General features: G+C 47.1%; 1 protein-coding gene across 1 annotated transcript; it reads right to left on the bottom strand.

The window, feature by feature from the left end:
• Nucleotides 1-370: 370 nt before the first annotated feature.
• On the bottom strand, nucleotides 371-18,829 carry LOC118769084 (immunoglobulin superfamily DCC subclass member 3-like). The gene is made up of 13 exons (XM_036516095.1): nucleotides 18,406-18,829; nucleotides 16,737-16,881; nucleotides 16,099-16,229; nucleotides 15,365-15,502; nucleotides 14,515-14,673; nucleotides 8,262-8,427; nucleotides 6,704-6,954; nucleotides 5,812-5,976; nucleotides 4,694-4,882; nucleotides 3,548-3,664; nucleotides 1,709-1,838; nucleotides 1,072-1,207; nucleotides 371-463 (listed from the first exon to the last, which is right to left on the bottom strand). Exons 1-13 carry the CDS (start codon nucleotides 18,827-18,829, stop codon nucleotides 371-373), a joined length of 2,244 nt encoding a protein of 747 aa, XP_036371988.1.
• Nucleotides 18,830-19,220: the final 391 nt, after the last annotated feature.

The raw sequence follows: 19,220 nt of genomic DNA on the forward strand, positions 1-19,220 counted from the left end.
CAAATCAAAGTGTAGGTCCTGGCACCTACATTGGAACCCTGCACTCCTGAGGGTTTTTTTTGCTGTATGAGTCAGTGCTCTCTTCTATGTGTGAGTCAGAGAGAGTCAGTGCTATCTTTTATATGTGAGTCAGAGAGAGTCAGCGCTCTCTTCTACATATGAGTGAGAGAGAGACAGCGCTCTCTTCTGTAGCAGCTTCTGAGACAACAAGGAGCCTGAGGCTAAACCCCTGGCTCCAAGGGACGCAAGGGAGGTCAGGGTGGGCAGGTGAAGTGGGGAAACCATTGAGAGGCAGACCACGAGGTTAGGGGGGTGGGGGGGGGGGGGGGGGGTGGAGGGATGGGGGGTAAGGGATGTTGGCATGTGCCAGTTAGCCAGCGCCTGTGCCAGGCAGGCTGGTTGGGTGCTGCTCGACCAGGACTTGGCACTGCCCTGGAGTAGACTGGCATTGCCCGCCCGTTCCCTGAGAAGAGGAGTTGCAATGCTGTTGGACAGAAGAAGACAGCTGTCAGAGTCAGGTCAACGATCAGTCACAGGATTCTGTCAGTGCAAGGCAGTCAAGCACACCCACCTACTGTGTGGTATAGTGGAAGATAGCGGGGCTTCCTACCCAGATTGGCAGTTAGACTCCCATGAACTAGAAAAGTTATTCAGCAATATAAACAGATGAATGAATATGGAAAATATGTAAGCTGCTCTGGTAGGAAACTCTAATGTAAAATCTCAGCCCATATAAGATTTGTGCCACTGCTCTGAATTCTTCATCTCTGTAATTTTTTTTGGGATAAAATGATACTCTGCAGCTGCAGATTGCACAGTCATGCCCCTTATGCAGATATTTCATTGCAGTGGTCTTGGGGAAAATGTATTCATATGAATGCAAAAATGAAAAAGCAGTTGGGGCTTCAGAGCCAATAACTTATTATCTGAGGCTTCAAAATAGTTCAGTTCGCATTCACAACCTCAGTACCTCACCACTCCAAAATGTAGACCAGAATTCAGGATATCCATGCTGTAGAGGCCCTGGGCCCCCTGGGTTAGTGTCAGTGAATGTCAAGGTGTTGGTTGTACCTGAGGCACTAATTCAATGGCTTCTGCAGGGCGGGTCATGCCCTCTTTTGGGATCCCGTTCCTCTGGCTCAGGTGGCCTGCTTCCTCCCCCTGAGGTACAGCCCAGCTGTCCTGGGTCCCCTTCCTGCAGAACAGACTGTGGACAAGAACCCAAATAAACAGAACCAGTCATGACCACGTGAAGGAACAGGTGTGTCAGACTACAGGTGTACCTGAACAGAAGAAACAACAGCCATACTGTCTCCTCCACTGATGCATACACTAACACAACTAAACACTCCATTGGCTAATGTATATGTGCAATATACAATGTCAATATCCTTTCATTGGCACTTTTTTTTTTTTTTAAGTATTCTATTTTAGACTTTATATTATGTTACATTGGCCCATGTGGGGTTAGTTGCAAAGACCTGTATTCAGTGGGTCCCAGGCTCGCAGAGTTTGGGAACCCCTGGTTTAAAGAATACTGAAAACACACACTCCCGTTGTTCAGGCTGAAGACCACTGAAGGTTGCGGAGGTGTGATGTGTGTGTTTGATTGGAATAGGTATTCGTACAAGCTGCTATGTGCAATGACAGATCACAGGGCTGAAAGCGCATTGGGTGCCGTGCACTGGCTCCCCCTGCTGGCGCGTACCTGCGGCGGTATCCGAACATGAGGAAGAGCACACAGAAGATGATGCAGGCCATGGCGATGTGGATGCCCACCACGATGCCAGCCATGGAGCCATCCCCCTCCTGCCTACAGTTACACTGGCTCTCCCCGTCTGCAACAGCACAGGTGCACAGAAGGACTGAGCACTGAGACATGGACACACACTCACACACACACACACACACACAAACACACACACACACTCACACACTCACAAACACACACACACTCACACTCACACACACACACAAACACACACTCACACTCACACACACTCACACACTCACAAACACACACACACTCACACTCACACACACACACAAACACACACTCACACTCACACACACTCACACACACAAACACACACACACACACACACTCACACACACACACACACACACACACACACACACACTCACACACACTCACACTCACACTCAGACACACACTCACACTCACACACACACTCACACACACACACAAACACACTCACACACACACAGATTGAGCACTGAGACATTTACACACACTCACAAACACACACACAGTCTGAGCACACAGACACAAACACTCACACACTCTTACACTCCCTCTCACACAGACCCACACAGAGAGGAATCAAGCTCTAAGACAAAACACACACAGACACACATTCTCGCTGAACACAGGGAGCTTGCAGAGGCGTTTTGAGCAGAGTCACTAAACAGAGGCATCCAGACAGGAGCAGATCACCCCAGGATCTTAAACATGTGATTTATGTGTGATGGAGTGAAAAAAAGACGCCTCTCTGTGCAACTCTCCTCCCCATCCATTCTCACACTAGTGAAAGGAGACGAGGCATGAGATAAGTCTGTTAGCCTGGACTTCTGAATAAAGCCAACCTTCTACTCAAAGCCAGATGTGAATTCATCCGAAATAATAAGCGTCATTAAAAGACATTGATATAATGTTGATTACTCAAGAGGCGGTAATATGCCCTTGCTCTTTACTGGACTAATTTTATGGTATGAAAAGTGTTTTTCACTCCCTTTATTGCCTGTAATGGCACCTTGGGGAGCTAGCGCTGGTAGGTTTTCTGAATAGAAACCACAGAGCAGCATGCACAATGAGATGCTCTGAACGGTGCCGAATTGCGTTGCTTTGTACAGACCTAAGCCCAGTGCACACACACAGTAACTGTCAGGGCTCCGCCCCCTTAGCTGTGGTGTTTTGTTTTTCCCTGTCCATGTGCTCTTGTTTTCCTTGTGTTCCAGCCCCGCCCCGCTCCCCGCCTGGTCTCCGCCCGCCTGATTGCCCCATCACCTTCACCGGCCTGCCTGCCCACCTGCATCCCATCTCCTCGTCACCCCAGCCCTATATCTTCCCTGCGTGTCTCTGTTTTGTTGCTAGTTTGTTTCAGTGTTTTCGGCCTGTTTCGTCCCCGCCGTAGTTTTGTCTCCATGTTCTGCTGTTATCGCTTTTCCTGCCTATATGCCTGACATTTCACATAGAAATTTCATAACGTTCTTTATGTACATATTTTTACAAAAGATGTTTTTGTGTCAATATCAAACATTTGAATTCACGGTCAAATACATTTGAACATATGTGTCAGCTTTCTGAAATTCCTGGGTGGTTTATGACTTGGGAAGATTTGGGACTGCAGAGCTCAATGGACATGCACACACATGTAAATGAAACCCAGCAAAGACATGGAGAGTGGAGCCGTGCATCTGGTTTCTTGCAGGGCACTGCAGAGGTTTAACACAGCAGCGGTGCTTCCACAACAGCGTTATCGGGTGCAGGGCAGAGTTCGGTCTGGTTCAGGTGAGCTGCTCTTACCGCTGCTGGTTTTGGCGCTGGTCCCGTCCTCCGCCAGCGACACCAGCCTCTTGGAGCAGTTGCTGTCGCCGTTTCCGTTGTAGCCCACCAGCTGGAGCTCATACACAGCACCGGGCTCTGCGGGAGGGAGGCGACTATGGTCAGAGACTCTCAGAATGCATTGCATACTTCAACATTCAAACAGTCCCAATGCTGAAAAATTCACCTCAATCTTAATAGGACGGTTTTAAAATGCTGCACGGGCATTGTTTTTGATGTCGTCCTCCTTGACCACTCCACAAACGGGAAGCTATTAACTGGAGGGTTTGAGAGTGGCCACGGTTTAGATCCCTCTATCTCAGCTCCTCTCGTCCTGATTGCTCTCCGCGTCCTTCAGCTCACGATTCCTCTCTCATCTGCCCCTCCCTGTCCCCTCAAACACCCTCATCAAGCCCTCTCCTGCACTGCCTGCACCTCGGACTACAACCAGTGATCAGCAGGTGGGCAGGGTTATGTGACCTTACATCACACCAAAGACTCTATAACAGCAGATTTCCCAGGAAGCCCTGCTTTCAATGGCAACGGCTGTCCGAGGATGCTGAGATGGTGGAGATCCACAGCCCAGGCAGAGAGATGGGGACTGGCTGTGCAGATGATGCCTCCTCTGGACTTAAGCTGTTCTTTTCACCAAGATGTGAAGTTTATATTTTCAGTTCGGTGTGTTTGGCTTACTTTCCACCTGAAGATACACTAAAACCCCAGTATTGACCATAGTATAGTAGAGACTTACTTTCTCTGCTTAATTTACTTTAAATTACATTACATTCATTTAGCACATGCTCTTGTCCAGAGTGACTCCCAGCACAAGAGAACAGAAGAGTATCCATTCAAGCTATGAGGATCAGTCTCAGACCAGGCTAACAACACTTCCAGTCCAGTGTGAGCACAACACCATTCAAACACTACCACAAGTCAACTTGTGCTAACCTGAAACTATACAACATACACTACCATACATCAGGCAGCCACAACATCATTAATCTCATTATGAATCATTTTGCCTAAATAAACATGGAGTAGGCGTGAGTTGTGACCCTGGCTCTTTGCTCTCTTTGAGGTGGGGAGCGTGTGAGGGAGGGGGCAGTGGTGGGTGCTGGGGGCACTGACCGAGCTGGGCGATAGTGTGGGTGTTGATGTGGCTGGCCAGCAGGTAGGGGCGCTGGAATTCGGCCTGCGGGACCTTGCGGTAGGACAGCCGGAACCCCTCCACCTTCCCCGGCTTACTGGGCAGCTCCCAGTACACCTGCACCGCCGTGGCGTTCAGCACCTTGGTGAAGAAACTGGGGGCAGCGGGGACTGCATGGGAGAGAGGGATGACAGAGGGGGAGGGATGGAGGGAGGGAGGGAGAGAGGAAAAGGAGAGTGAGAGAAGAGAGACAGAGAGCGATGAGAGGAGGAAATAAAGAATGAGAGAGAAGAGGGATGGAGGGAGAGAAGAAAAGGAGAGGGAGAGGAGAGAGAGCGTTGGAGAGGAGAAAGGAAGAAAGGGAGGGAGAGGAGAGATGGAAGGACAGAGAGGAGGAAAGGAGATGTAAGAAAGAAAACGGGGAGGGAGGAAAGTGAGGTAGAATGGAGAGAGGGATAGAGATATAGAGGATGAAAAAAGGAAGGAAAAATGGGGGGAGAGAGGGGTTGAGGGGATGCAGATATACACAGACGAGGATGGATGGAAAGTTGCAGCAGAGAAAGAGAAGAGAGGAGAGAAAGAGAAGAGAAAAAGGCAAAATGACAGAGGGGTAAGGTGAAAGAAGGGTGCAAAAAGGCAGAGAGATGATGAGTCAGCCACAGCTCGCAAGGAATGGGACAGTGTCACAACACCGCTTAATGAACAATACATTCTCAATTCACAAACATGGCGACGGGAGCCCTATATTATGCGCTGGTTTTTGTTCTGATCTCTGCTCTTAATGACTAAATTAGCCAATCATTTATTCTGCCTGACACTTTGAACATTTTTTTTCCACGAATGATGAAGCACTACAGATGACTGCACTTCACTGAGAAGCCTCTTCCTGCAGTGCATTTTGGGAAATGTCTCAATGCTCATGTACAGGGCTATTAAGATAATTAGACCAATTAAGTGGGGGGGGGTTGTTCGGGACAATAACGAGCGAACACAGGGCCCTCTGGGAATCGAGCGCCTGACGCTGCTGACACAGACGTAATGCACGCATCGTCGTTCCACAATCACAGCCGTCTCTCCTGTTTCCTACGCGGTGACTTACCGCCCCCTAGTGTTGTGGCAATGACGGTGTTGGACTGCTGGCTGGCGCCGAGCGGGGAGTAGGCCTTCAGGTAGATGGAGTAGGTGGTGGCCGGCTCCAGGGTGGCAAAGTCGTGCTGGAAGGTGGTCTTGCTGACGGCCTCCTGCAGCTCTTTGCTGTCCGGCTCTGTGAGGGAGGAGACGGCGGCGTTGGCGTGTTGGGAGGGTCATGTGAGGACAAAATGAACAGATATCATACGGGACTACGTCGCGTATTTGCTGCCTTATGTCTTAGCAGAAAGGTTCACTGTTGTGTAGCTTAGATTGAAGATTCGTGCCGTGGGTCATGCTTTGTCTCTTAATCTAAAGATTCATGTTTTCAACCTTGCATGTTCATGAAAGAGCCAGTATCTTCGACTGAATACATTGTTGTGTGTCTGAATACATTGGTGTGAAACTAAATTTAGATTAAAGATTCAGACCATGAATCATGCCATACTGTAGTCTAAAGATTCATGCTTTGAACCTTATATGTTTATGAGACATCCAGTATCTTAGATTGAAAATTAATCTGGGAGCACACGGCTGTGTGGTCTGGTGGTTAAAACAAAGGCGTTACGGTTGCATTTGCAGGTTAGCCGCTACCATTGCGCTCTTCAGCAACATAATCTTAATAATGTAGTGAATATCTGTTTTCTATATATACTAATTTTATTAGTAGATATCAAGCAGCATATCTGGTTAACATGAATGTAATTAGATATGTAATTAGTAATCATATAAAGGTGTCCACCATGAAATACTACTACTGCTACTACTACTATTAATAACAATAATAATAATGTACAGTATTTTCATTATTTCAATCTTCAGAAAGAAGCATTTAATCTTTCCCGGGTGTCGGGTGTCCTCACCGCCGATCTTGCGGATGTGCAGCACGTATCCGATGATGCCGTCGGTGATTTCGGCAGGGGGCTGCGCCCAGGTGAGCTGCAGGGAGGTGGTGGAGAGGGGCGTGGCCCGCAGGTCCTGCGGCGCGTCGGGCAGGTCCTTGGCCAGGGAGACGGCCAGCCGGGCACTGGCCTGGTTGGTCCCGGCGCTGTTCTCCGCGATACACTGGTATATGGCCTCGTCCTCAGAGGTGATGCGTGTCACAGCAAGGGTGCTGGGGGTGGAGTTTAAACGCATCAGAATTTCATCATCCAATAAATACGAGTGACATTTCAAGACTAACTGATGCCGCATGAAGATCAATGAGAAGAGATATGAAGAATCAGGTCAAACATGAAAGCTGGAGTGAAAGTAAGTGTGTGATTGATGTATGGCAACCAACTGCTGCTAGCTTTTGTCTAAGTCCTTCAATTAAACTTTGAAATCTATCGTCTGTCTGAATATTGTTTTGCCACAATATCCAGACAGACTATTAATTTTAACATCAGCTCGATGGCGGAGTGCAGATGTGTAATTAAGCGCACGGTAGCTGTTCATAGAATTGCTGCTGTGAAAGCAGGCGTTATGTGAATTTTTGGTCAACACTGCCATCTTGTGGCTGATGGTAGGAATTACGCCTGAGCGCATTGGTGCAACATTGCGAATCTGACACGGATTGCGGGCCAAGGGCTGTGTGGGACCCTAGCTGTAGATTGGCTACTGCAAGTCTAAATAATGACAAACCTTGATCTTAGTTCTAGAGGTTATGCTAACTTACAATAAATAATATTCATTTTATTCTCAACGCAAACAATGACAGCTATATTTAGTGACATTAAGGACCATATGTATGGTGGACGAGAAATACAAATACAACGACTTACAGAGCATTAGCAAATGTTGCATATTTCAGGTTTATATTATATTATATATTATATTATATCACCACACAAGCTGTTGATTTATTGAACATGCAGGAATGGAAATTGCCCCAGAAGCAATGATGATCAGAGGGGTCTTGCTGTCTATAATCTTTAATTACATTTTGCATTTACCCTTGAAATTTTGTGTTGCTGTACTTGTAGCAAGTTTATGTGTTTATTTCTTACAATGGTTTGAGGTCTAACTGGCACTGAGGTCTTGTAGTTGACCTACACTCTCATATTCTCAAATATCTTTTCCCTAAAGTGGATTTTTCAGGTTCTGATAGTGAAAGGAGGCCAGTTGTAGTGAGTTTGCTGAAGTTTGGTTACAAGATTCAATACAAGGAATTCTAGAAGAAAGCTGCTGGTTTTGTAATCTTAGCATTTATCAATTTAAAACAATGTCTGTATAATAAGGATGTATTGGTGTATGTATGTATTTATTTATTTACCATTCAAAGGTCTTTTTTCTTTCTCCAAACTCAGCAAAATACACCACTAAGCACGGAATTTCCCCCCTAAAAATCTAACATCCTGTCTCTCTTAAGCCAGGTGTCTCATTCAGAATTCGTTTTGCCTCAGGCCAGAGAAACACTAAAAGCAGTCCAGGTAAGCCCACCTGTTGTTGTTGGTGAGCTTGACATTGTCCCCTGGGGTTAGGACCTTGCCATTCTTGAGCCAGATCAGATGAGGCTCCGGAACACCCTGAGCCACACAGGTGAACACAGCACTGCCCCCTGCTGGCTTGGAGACAGACTGCGGCCACTGGAGGAATTCCGGGGGAGCTGGGGACAGAGAGGGGAGAGGATGAGTGGAGATAGAGGGAGAGGGGAAAAGGCTGGAGCAGGGCAGGATTATAGGGAAAGAGAACAGGAGATCAGCGCACAAGATTACGGAGGCACATTTGAAGATAAACAGGGGTGTGAGATCATTTTAAAAAGTAAAGTTGTGGATGATAAGAGAAACAACAGGACAGACAAAAAGAAAGGAGAGCAAAGAAGAAAGAAAAGGAATATCCATCATGACAGAAAACCTTCTGGACATGATTCTATGTTGCATGCTGCAATCCCTAAACTGTCCACTAGAGGACAACATATAGGAGGGTTCACAGCAGGGTTGTTTAGAGTGACATTGACTGGGAGGAAGCCGTACAGGAGACAGACTGTAATTAAAATGGTGAATTGGCAGTTTCCATGATAGGCTTACAGTCTGTGTGTGTGCGTGTGTGTGTGTGTGTGTGTGTGTGTGTGTGTGTGTGTGTGTTCCATTACACTTCTGAAAATGGTAAAAAGAAGATCTTCACACAGATATCCAAACAAACTGATAGACAGACACCAGAATGTCTCTGAGATCCCTCCTAGAGCTCAAACAAATCCAAATTCACTCCAACCCAAATCCCTCACAAAGCTGGGAGTTATGACCTCAGACCTTCCTCCCCTCAGCCGCCCTCACCCAGGTGTCCCTGGGGCAGATGTGGCTTTGCCGCTACGCCCAGTGACCAGCTGAACTTGAAGACAATGCATTTGCATAGAGACAGAACCTGGTGTCCTGGCCCCTTGCATCTGATTGATCTCTTGACACCCTCCAGCCCCCCCCCCCCCCCCCTTAAAAAAGAGTCTGCTCTCAGGCCCTGGGAAGATGGTCCCAGAATAAGGGGGATGGGGACAGGCGAGGGGGGCACCAGAGGGGGTCAAGGGTCATGGGGGACCTATTTCAATAGGGGCCATTAATCAATGGAGGGATGGATTTTATTCCTGCCTGCTTTCATCCCAGTGGGCCCCAATTTCTTTCATTAAGGAAAAAATATAGATTTTCTGGCTCCATAAAATCCGAAAAGGGGGCCATATTTTAAGAAGATTTTTTTGTCTTGTTAGTCTCATTGTGTGTTTGTGTTTATCGTAAGGTGAACTTTTAGAATTTCCTGATCATAGTGTTATTATTCCTGTTTATGTTGAGCAGAAATTATAGGTGTATTGATTGTTTATACTTCTGATCACATTAGAAATGACCAGCTAACTGATATTTCTGCATAATGTGATGAACTGGAAGAAATGGCTTATTTCTAAACAGCCCATATCTTCCAACATCTTATCTGTGTTTCTACATTTTGTTTGTATCCACAGAAATTAGATTAGATGTTGAAATGTCTACATATTTCTGGAAATCCACAGTTTTAGCAAAGATGCCAATAAATAACAAGCAAATTAATATTCCTGTGTTCTAAACTCACCGTGCCTGAACACCAGTCTGGCAGGTCCAGTTTAAGTGATTGGGGCCTACTGCTTAAGCAGATCTCCCAAAAGCACAGGGACTCCTGTGAGAGAGTGTTGGGTTTGTGTTGGGTTTGTAAAAACTATTATATACCCTGAAAATTCTTGACATGAAAAGGCCCTCCTCCATTATTTATAGTACTAAAAATTAAGTTTTATTGCTGTATGTCATTAGTATAAAATAATCCATACTGTCATAAAACACTTGGATCTGTTTTTAGCCATGTTAGGTCACTGGAAGGTTACTGTTATCAGTGTTTACTAGCATGTGTCTAAAGCCCAGCTCTGCAGTGAGTCTGGGCTGGTGATGGAGGTTTGGGGATCGTACACTGGGGACAGAGAGAGAGAGCCATTGAACGCCTGAAAGGGAGCGGTTCTAGGGCCACCACACAGTCCCTGAATAGAGATCTGAAGTACACAGGGTGATTCGGAGGGGGGGTCTGTAATTAATCTACCCTATCACAGACACTCTACACTCCTCAAGAGCTCTTCACACTTGAACTTCGGCAAAATCATTTACTTAGGGAGAGAGTGGTGAGCAGGCAAAGGTGGTGTGTGTGTGTGTGTGTGTGCGTGTGTGTGCGTGTGGGGGGGGGGGGGGGGGGGGGGGGGTTGGTTTTAAATGAAAGGAGAAACATCTCAGTGTTTTGTTTTTCTGTCTCTGAAAGAACTTTCTGCTTGTGCAGAGTCATTCCATCCGTCTGCCTGAGGCATCCAATTGGTCCAAATTTCTGTTTGTTTGTGAGGTCACTGCCATTCAGTGCCACCCTCTCCTGCTGGCTCCTACATGAGGATGGACAGTACTAACTGCAGTCATGGTGGCTGTGATCAAAGTTGTTCAGTTGCAGTTCTGCTCTCGGAAGCTGAGAAAGAGGGTTTATCACACTTTGGTGTGATAAATACTGGCTGAGGCATTTCATTACTATTTTAGACAAAGAACGAAATTAGGAAATAGAACATTTTCAGTCTGTCTATCTATGTCTATCTATGTATCTATCTATCTATCTTAGTCTCTCCATATCTCTGGAATATCAGACATCAATATCAGGTGTTCTCTCTTTAAAGAGGAAGACCTATTGCTAAGTTTAATTCCGAGTTTATTCCTCATATAGCAATACATTTATTCTCTACGTATTCTGTACATATTTATATCTCTATTGTCTATAATGATGTGCATATGTTGTAGAATGAATATATATTATTTGGAAATTTCCACTAAATTGTGTATACAGAAGTGTAGTTACTTTCATGTTTTAGCAGTTTCAAGTATGTTAACAGTTTCAACAATGACACATATTCTAATATGTTTTTTTCATATTTTAACATATGTTCCTCTTTGGTAAGAGGGCCTATCCCATGACCAACAGATGCTGCAAAAATCTGCATCTAAAAACCTGATTCATTCCCCTCTGCATTTTTCATATGAAAATCAACCCCCCCCAAATAACCGCAGGAAGGGGTGAATATGGAGAGATTCCTTTCAGAAAACGCAGTTAAAAAAAACACAATGGTCCGTCCTTCTTTGTATCTCTCTCTCTCTGTCGCCCTGTCCCCCTGAACTCTGCTGTTCTTCTGTCCCCCTACCACCGACCACCAGCTGTGACGAAAACAACTGCCTCCAGAGGGCCCCGGTGACGAGGGAAGGGGGGGGACTGTCACCCCACTCCGCTGGGACCCATCCATCTTCACACCCAAACTCAGCCCCGCCTCCTTCCTAGACCCGTCATCACAACCCAGCCCCCCTCCTCCTTCCCCCATCCACCTCTGTTTTTGGGGGCCTACTGAGGAAAGGTCAGGGGTCAGAGGTGAGAGGTGATCCTTCACTCTCCCCCCCTCCCTGCTCCTCGTCCACCTCCCTGGCCCCTCCCTCTTCGCCTGCTCAGATGGCCGCCTCATTGTCCACCCCCGGACCGGCATCTGTCCTGGCCGCTGCGCACGCAGGCTGGCCAGCGCCACACCATTCAGAGTCCCCCCAGAAACACTGACAGGAGGGTTCAAGGCCACTGGGAAGCAGTGGGTTGGGTGTGCAGAGTGCAAGTTCTGGGTTGTGTGAAAGGGCAGCTCTCCCAACTGCTCCCAGACACCCCCACACACCACCTGATCTGAGGAGACCCATAACCATGACCCCGGCTGCACTCACCCTAACACCAGGAGCAGTACACATACTGCATTTGATCTTGTGGAAGGTATATGAACAGTATATAGCTCCATATGTATGTGTGTATTATATATGTGTGTGGGTATATATTCATATCAGATCACTTAGAAGACCACTTAGAAGACAATATGAGTGGCTGAACTTCCAGATTATGCTGACATGCATTAGAAATAGGCATTTATACATAGACAAAGGCAGGACTACAGAAGCACAGACCATGTCAGCGCTCTATTATGATGCCTGACATAGCAGGAAGTCAGGGAGTGTTCACTCTCTGCACAGACGACCATCCTCTCTGAGACACTACATTTTACCATGACTCACCTCAGATATATCATTAAAACTGGGATTGGGTTTCAACTTTATATCATTCAGTCGTTTGTTCCCGTTTTCACTGTGTGTTGTAATGAGCACTGTGAGGATCACGTATTTGTGCAATATTAAGGTTCTCTTGCGCGAAAAAACCATCAAATCGTGTGCGTTTTAAATTGAGATGGCTGTACAAATTATTCTGAAGAAGAGACAGTTATATTGCAAACAGACAGATACCCATCTGTTCAGTCAGATGGACAAACAGCTGCCATTTTTAAAATTATTTTAGTTTTTAGTTAAAAAAAGTTTCTCTGTTGATATATGAACTGTATGTGTTACCTATTACAGAAAGCTGGCATGGGGGACCCAAAGCCACTTTTTGGCAGTTGGCCTATTGGGGTTAGGATGCACTTTGGACAGGGCACAGGGGAGAGCTTGAGGCTACAATGACAGATTTTAGAGGACACCAGTGGTCAAGTTCTTTGTTCCCTTTCTAAAATCAATCAATAAATTAATGAATACATTAAAACACCACCTTCCCCCCTCTCCTTTCGGGTGTTAAGCCAATCCATTTGAGGAAGACTGATAGAGAGAAATATTGATTGATCGGGTGAAAACAACAACCATGGGGTGGACGCAGGAGCTATGAAGCTACATGCAAAATATAATTATTACATGCAAAATATAATTATTGGATGGTATTTAGATAGAACTGTAGATGCAGACATACACATATTGTCTAGATGAACGCACAGATATATCAATAGATTATTAAAGTTGCAGCCCTCCAAGCAGGCTGAGAGAGGATGTGTTTTGTCTATGAGTTTTACATCTTCTCTTTATGATCATACTGTGTTCCTCGTGTGTGACCGTGAGCAGGGCAGGATAGCCAATTAGGTTTAATGGTAACACACCCAAACAGGAGGGAAATAAAGGTATGGACAGGTCCTGTGTGATAGATAGACACTGTCATGGAGGATCAGCAGGATGGAGGACTGGAGTCCATTATCCCGGCCCAGCTGGAGCCCCGCATCAATGCTTAATTATAAAATGGGAGACGGAGTCTTGTGCCAAACGACGCAAGGGACCGTGGCTCCGGAGGAGAGGGCAGAGGTGAGAGGGGGGTGGGCCTCGCCTCCCACCCCTCCCTCCCGTAAGTCACGGCCAAATCCAATACAGGTTAATGTGGGTTCCCCGGCCCCAAAATCTCCACCCCCCCCCCCCCCAATGCTCATTACCTCCCCACCCCCCTCCCTCCCCCCGGCGGCCATGTGCATCTGTCTGTGTCATGCATCGTCAGAGAAGGGGCAACAACACTCTCAGGCCAGGATGTGACACTGCCCCCATCATAGTGGATGTGTGTTGGGGGGGGGGGGGGTTGTAGTCGACCAAAACCAAGATTGACAGTCAACCAAATTACAAGCCTATCCAAATTCACACCTTTCCAGCCCTCAAAAGGGAAATCTAGAAAAGTTCATTGCCAGTTTAAACCTACAGAGCAAATGTTAATTTGGATGCAGTGAGGGGATGCATGTGGGATGGCCAACTGCTGAGTGCATCCTTGGTTCATTCAGATAAACCATTTCTCTTGGGTTAAACAATCAAGTACTTCAAGAGGTTTTTTTTTCTTACAGAGAGCATATTAAAAATCAATTTTAATAACTCCTATCTGACACACAAACTTCAGTTGTATCATCTTCTGAATGATAATAGCAAGACAACTCTATTATTAGGTGTCTGAGCCCAGGTGCCTTTTGATCAGTTGGTCTTGCAAATGATATCAGCTCAAACATGGAGGGCAACCCTGAAAAAAACCCTGTTTAGTGCCACTCAGCAAGGCTGGACCTGGGCGATTGCCATCACTGGCAACACAAAGAATGCTGGGAGAGGACCACACAGGCCCAAACGCCAGAGAAGTGCCAAGAGGCAAGTTCAAGGGCTCACTATTAAGTGTCTGAGCATTGGTGCCTTTTGATCAGTTAATATTGCGGGTGTTACTAGCTGAAATGCAGAGGACTACCCTGAAAATCCTGTTTTTTTGCCTCTCAGCAAAACTGGACTTTGGACCAGAAGATGAGAGGACACTGGGATAGGGGCTGACAGGTCAAGACACCAGAGACAGGCACACTCACCTTGCACCACCAGCCTGCCCAGTGCGGTACGCCTCATCCTGGTCCCGGGGCGGTTGGCGGCGCACACGTACACCCCAGAGTGCTGCAGGGACACGTCCGAAATCATCAGGTTGCCCGTCCCCAGGACCTGGATGCCCTCCACGCCGATGGATCGCCCGTCTGCAACACAGACACACACACGGTAGGGGCGTCAGAGCTGGGGCGTAACGCAGCCAGAACCCACCGGACAGATTTTACCCTCATTCAGTTGTGTCGCGCACCCACTGCAACATCAGCTGTGTTTTTGCAGCGGAGTAAGATCTTCCGTTTGGTGGTCGGATTACTAACTGAACTGCATGGGGTTACTGAGAGCGCACAAATGAGTCATTATCTAAATGTCATGGCAAAACACAGCCTGGTGTTCCTCTACATAGATACGGCCTCCATTCAATTTCCCACTTAATACAACAGTGCAGCTGAAAGCCTCCACGCTCATGAGAACCAGTGTGCTGAGAAATACCCGAAATGTGCTTTCACTGTCCCCAGTGCTGCCTAACAGTAAGGCTACAGCACTACGCAGTGCCTAACACATAATCTGTACAATACAATACTCAGCCCACAGTCTGTGGGTTTTCGAACTGGCCTGTTCTATTCCTGTGTATTTAGGCCTTATTCTTGTGTTCTGTGCTCTCTGGCTGTTGCATTCTTATGTTTGCAGGCTGGGCCTTCTCTGCCCTGTCAGCAGCAGGAGGTGGGCAGCAGCTGGATGGTGAGGTGACATTGGGGAGCAGTGATTGGGTAGCGGGGCTTTGGGGAGCAGGGATTGGGTAGCAGGGCTTTGGGGAGCAGGGATTGGGTAGCAGGGCTTTACCCAGGCGGCTCCAGGACACGATGGGCCGGGGGTTTCCCGTGGCGATGCACTCGAGGATGGCCGTCTGGTGGACCGTGATGGTCAGGTTCTGGGGGCCCGACAGGATGACCGGCTCCTTGAAGATCCGTGGGGCCCCGCCTGAGAGGAGAGAGACACAGCAGGGTCAGCTGAGGAGTAATTATTATATCAAAGATTTCTCACCTTAGTTTTCATGTGTTCATACATTTGTGAAGTGTAATCGCTAGGAATTAGGCACACAATTTATGATCTAATAAACATGCAGTATGCAGTATAATGCAAGTGATGAAAGTATATTTGGCATTTATTTTCATCAGATGGTATGACAATATCTACTCCATATTTATCAATCATTAACTGTCTAAATATTAGAAGTAGTCATGAAAAGAAATGGGACAGTGAGGCTTTGTGAATCCCAAAATGGGTGGAGCCTGTAATCAGAGATTCACTGATATGAATAAATCATAGTAGTTTGCTGTAGAGGTGAAGGATTCTGATTGGTTTACAATAAATCAGCGAGAGACAGCGCATGGCACATAGGGTCCATGAAGCCTCACTCTCACCACCAGTCAGGAGCAGTTAATCAACATCTACCCTTCTGCCTGCTTTGAGCTCTATTTCCTGCTGTGATACACAGGTTATTTAAAGTACAGCTTGTATAATTATATGCTGTGGGTCTCCAGCTTCAGCTGGGACAGGACCACGGTTCCACTCACCGGTGACATTGAGCTGGGCCTCGTGGCTGAAGCGGACGTTGGCGATGTTGGTGGCCACGCAGCGGTACACTCCGGCGTCTATCCGCTTCACACCTGTGATCTGCAGGATGCCGGCAGGAAGTAGGGTGTACCTGCAGAGAGAGAGGGGGAAAAAGAGGGAGGGAGAGGGAGAGAAAGAGGGTGAGAGACAGAGAGAGACAAAGAGAGAGCGATGGAGGGACAGAGAGGAAGAAGGGGATAGAGACAGAGAGAGAGGGTGAGGGAGAGAGTCACAGTGTGGCTGTGCCCTCATAGAGAGTGTGCTCCCAAGATCATAGCTGCACTGGTCAGAGCAGAATGACCACACAGAGACACAGAGAATATGTACAGGGGTGGACTAGTGTGTGTGTGCTGTGCATGTATTTATGCACATATATGTGCGTATATTTGTGTGTGCTTGTGTATTTGCGTGTGAACGCAAGTGTGTGTGTGTGTGTGTGTGTGTGTGTGTGTGTGCGTGTGTGTGTGTGTGTGCACGGTCATACGCATATGTGTGTTTCTGTGTGTGTGCACCCATTTGTATGTATGTATAAGTGTATGGGTTTGTAAGGGTGTGTATGCGTAAGTGTCTGTGTGCATCTGTCTGTGTGTTTATTTACCTGGTGTCCTGGCTGTTCAGAGGTGTCCTGTCCCTCTCCCAGGTGATGATGGCCTCCGGGATTCCGTTCAACTGGCACTGGAAGCGAGCCACACCCCCCTCATCCACAGACATGGACTCGGGGTGCGTGTGGAACTTGGGGAGAGCTGGGAGAGCGAGGGAGAGAGAGAGAAAGAGAGACACATGAGAGACAGAACCACCACAGCCTGCAGCACCTTCATCTCATTTCACCCACACATACACAACTTCCTGGGAGATGCTAATCTCCGCCATTGACCGGATAATAGAACTGCTTCTGTTTCTGGCAGGAATTAAATTCAATCTGTCAAGAGCCCTTCAATTAGAGACTACGTCCCCTGCCGTGAAAAATCACATCTCTGTTTCCTAAGGATACTTTTTGCAGTTGATTGATGGACCAAATGTATCAGACAAAGAGGAGTGCATCATGGCATTCATTAAAGATACTTTAATCAGGGTTTTATATTGCACTTCCAAAATCAATGAGGGGAAAAAAGTGTATTCCCTTCTCCTGAGACAAAGAGGGCCTGATAGGGGTATTTAGATTGGCCAAATGGACAAGCCCAAATAACCTGGCCCCTCTCCTGATCAATAAGGTTTTGGGATTTGGTGGGGGGTGGAGGGGGGTAGCTTTAAATGAGAGTGCATTGCCATGGTAACCTCTTGCCTAGAGGGAGCAGCACCTTGTGACATCCATAATTCTGCCAAATTACCCACAACCCCTCTGGTTTTTATTGGTCTGAAGGGAGGGGTCAGGGGGAGCTGGGCAAGGAAAGGTCACTCACTGGGGAGCATCAGATTTTTGGCAAATTTAACCTGAAGTGGATATCTGAAAGTGGAACCTTATGATCATAACTTGAAATCTTTATTTACAGAAATAGGTATTGTGTGTGTGTGTGTGTGTGTGTAAAGACGAATAGTTACATATACACATGTATAGATAGATTATGTTGGGCATACATGTTGTATAATGCAATTTGGGTGAATATGAGGTGATATATGTAATGGCCTATGAAATCAGCTTAGGACTTTCTGTGGTCTGACATTAGAACTATCACTTGCTGTTTGGTACGTGTGTCTTGAAGAAACAATATTATCCATCTGTTTATCAAACCCTCTTATCTAGGGCAACTAGTTAACAGTGTCTCTCCTTGCTGGCCTATTAACCCCTTAACTGCTGGGGCAGTGGACCAGGCACCAGACAGAAGGGTAAAATGGCAGTCTCATGTTCCTGAGACCCTAAATTTCGTGAAGGAGCCCTTACAGCACACTTTTCCCTAGATACACTGCGCACCCACTGGTGATTATGGGGTGACAGTGTAGCGTAGTGGCTACGAGGAACAGGACTCGTAACTGAAAGGCTGCCGGTTCGATTCCCCACTGGGGCACTGCGAGGTACTAGGTACTTAACTGCTAAATGCCAGTAACGTCATGTAATGTAGACATCCCCAAAAAAAGCAGTATGTAAAAATGGGGGCCACTCTGGGAGAGGATCCCTCAAAGTCAAAGCCCAGAGAAGGAATGAAGCTTTGCACAACACTGTAACACTCTTGACTGTAAAAATGAGCCATAACAAATAAAACTCTTGATTGATTGATTGATTGATTGATTGAGAGTCACCCAGCATGCATCAGAGCCCCCCGGTCACTCACACGCCAGCTGGACGCGGGCCTTGCGGCTGACCAGCATGCCGAACCGGTTCTGCGCCGCACAGTCGTACTCCCCGGCGTCCGTTTCGTTGTTCTCTTTCCGTTTCTGGAAGTTTCTGATCAGGAGGGTCCCGTTGGCCAGCACGGCCGCCCTCTGCCCGGTGGCCACCGGCACCCCGTTCTTGCGCCACGTGACCGAAATCGGGCCCTCGCCTTCCACCTGGCAGTCCAGCATCAGGGGACGGTCCCGCACGGCGATGACATCAGAGGGCTCCAGCACGAATGCCAGCTCCGAGGCTCCGCCCACATCTGCCACGGAAGAGGAGATTGGTGGCGAGTGTGGTGTGGCCCAGGCATCGCATAAAGGTATATAAGAACAGTGATGATGATGATAATTAAGATAAAGACCAATTAAAATATCTGACATGAAGGAGACAACAAGAGTGACTGCATCACAGACATTCCTCATTCAACAAACATTTTGTCAAACTGACCTTTGCCCAAAAAAGGTTCCTTTTGTTATAAACATGCTGGAAGTTATAAATTTAAAAATGAAACAATATTTCCCAGCTGAAATTGCCATCGTGCTCTTCTGACCGCTACAAAACCCAACACCAGTTTGATACTCTCTGTCAAAAGCTACACCTGGCTACAGAAGATTAGCACAATATGCCATAGGCTGTTACCCACAATGCCCTTGCACACCAATCACCAACAGCACAGGTTCCAGCTAAGCCAGTCAGAGGCTCTGAAGCGCCTTTCTTTCACAGCAGGATTCAAGGTGAGATGTAAGGTTACTGGAGCATACAGGCCAACAT

The sequence above is a fragment of the Megalops cyprinoides genome, chromosome 21, assembly GCF_013368585.1.
Source record: "Megalops cyprinoides isolate fMegCyp1 chromosome 21, fMegCyp1.pri, whole genome shotgun sequence".
NCBI lineage: Eukaryota > Metazoa > Chordata > Actinopteri > Elopiformes > Megalopidae > Megalops > Megalops cyprinoides.

Excerpts from the sequence above, each read along its gene's own strand:
- LOC118769084 (XM_036516095.1), bottom strand. The coding sequence starts at position 18,829 with ATGTCAGATATTTTAATTGGTCTTTATCTTAATTATCATCATCATCAC. Across the intron at positions 14,674-15,364 it reads CGTGTCCTGGAGCCGCCTGG|ACGGGCGATCCATCGGCGTG; the intron begins GTAAAGCCCTGC and ends TCTGTGTTGCAG. Across the intron at positions 4,883-5,811 it reads TGCCACAACACTAGGGGGCG|TCCCCGCTGCCCCCAGTTTC; the intron begins GTAAGTCACCGC and ends TCTCCCATGCAG.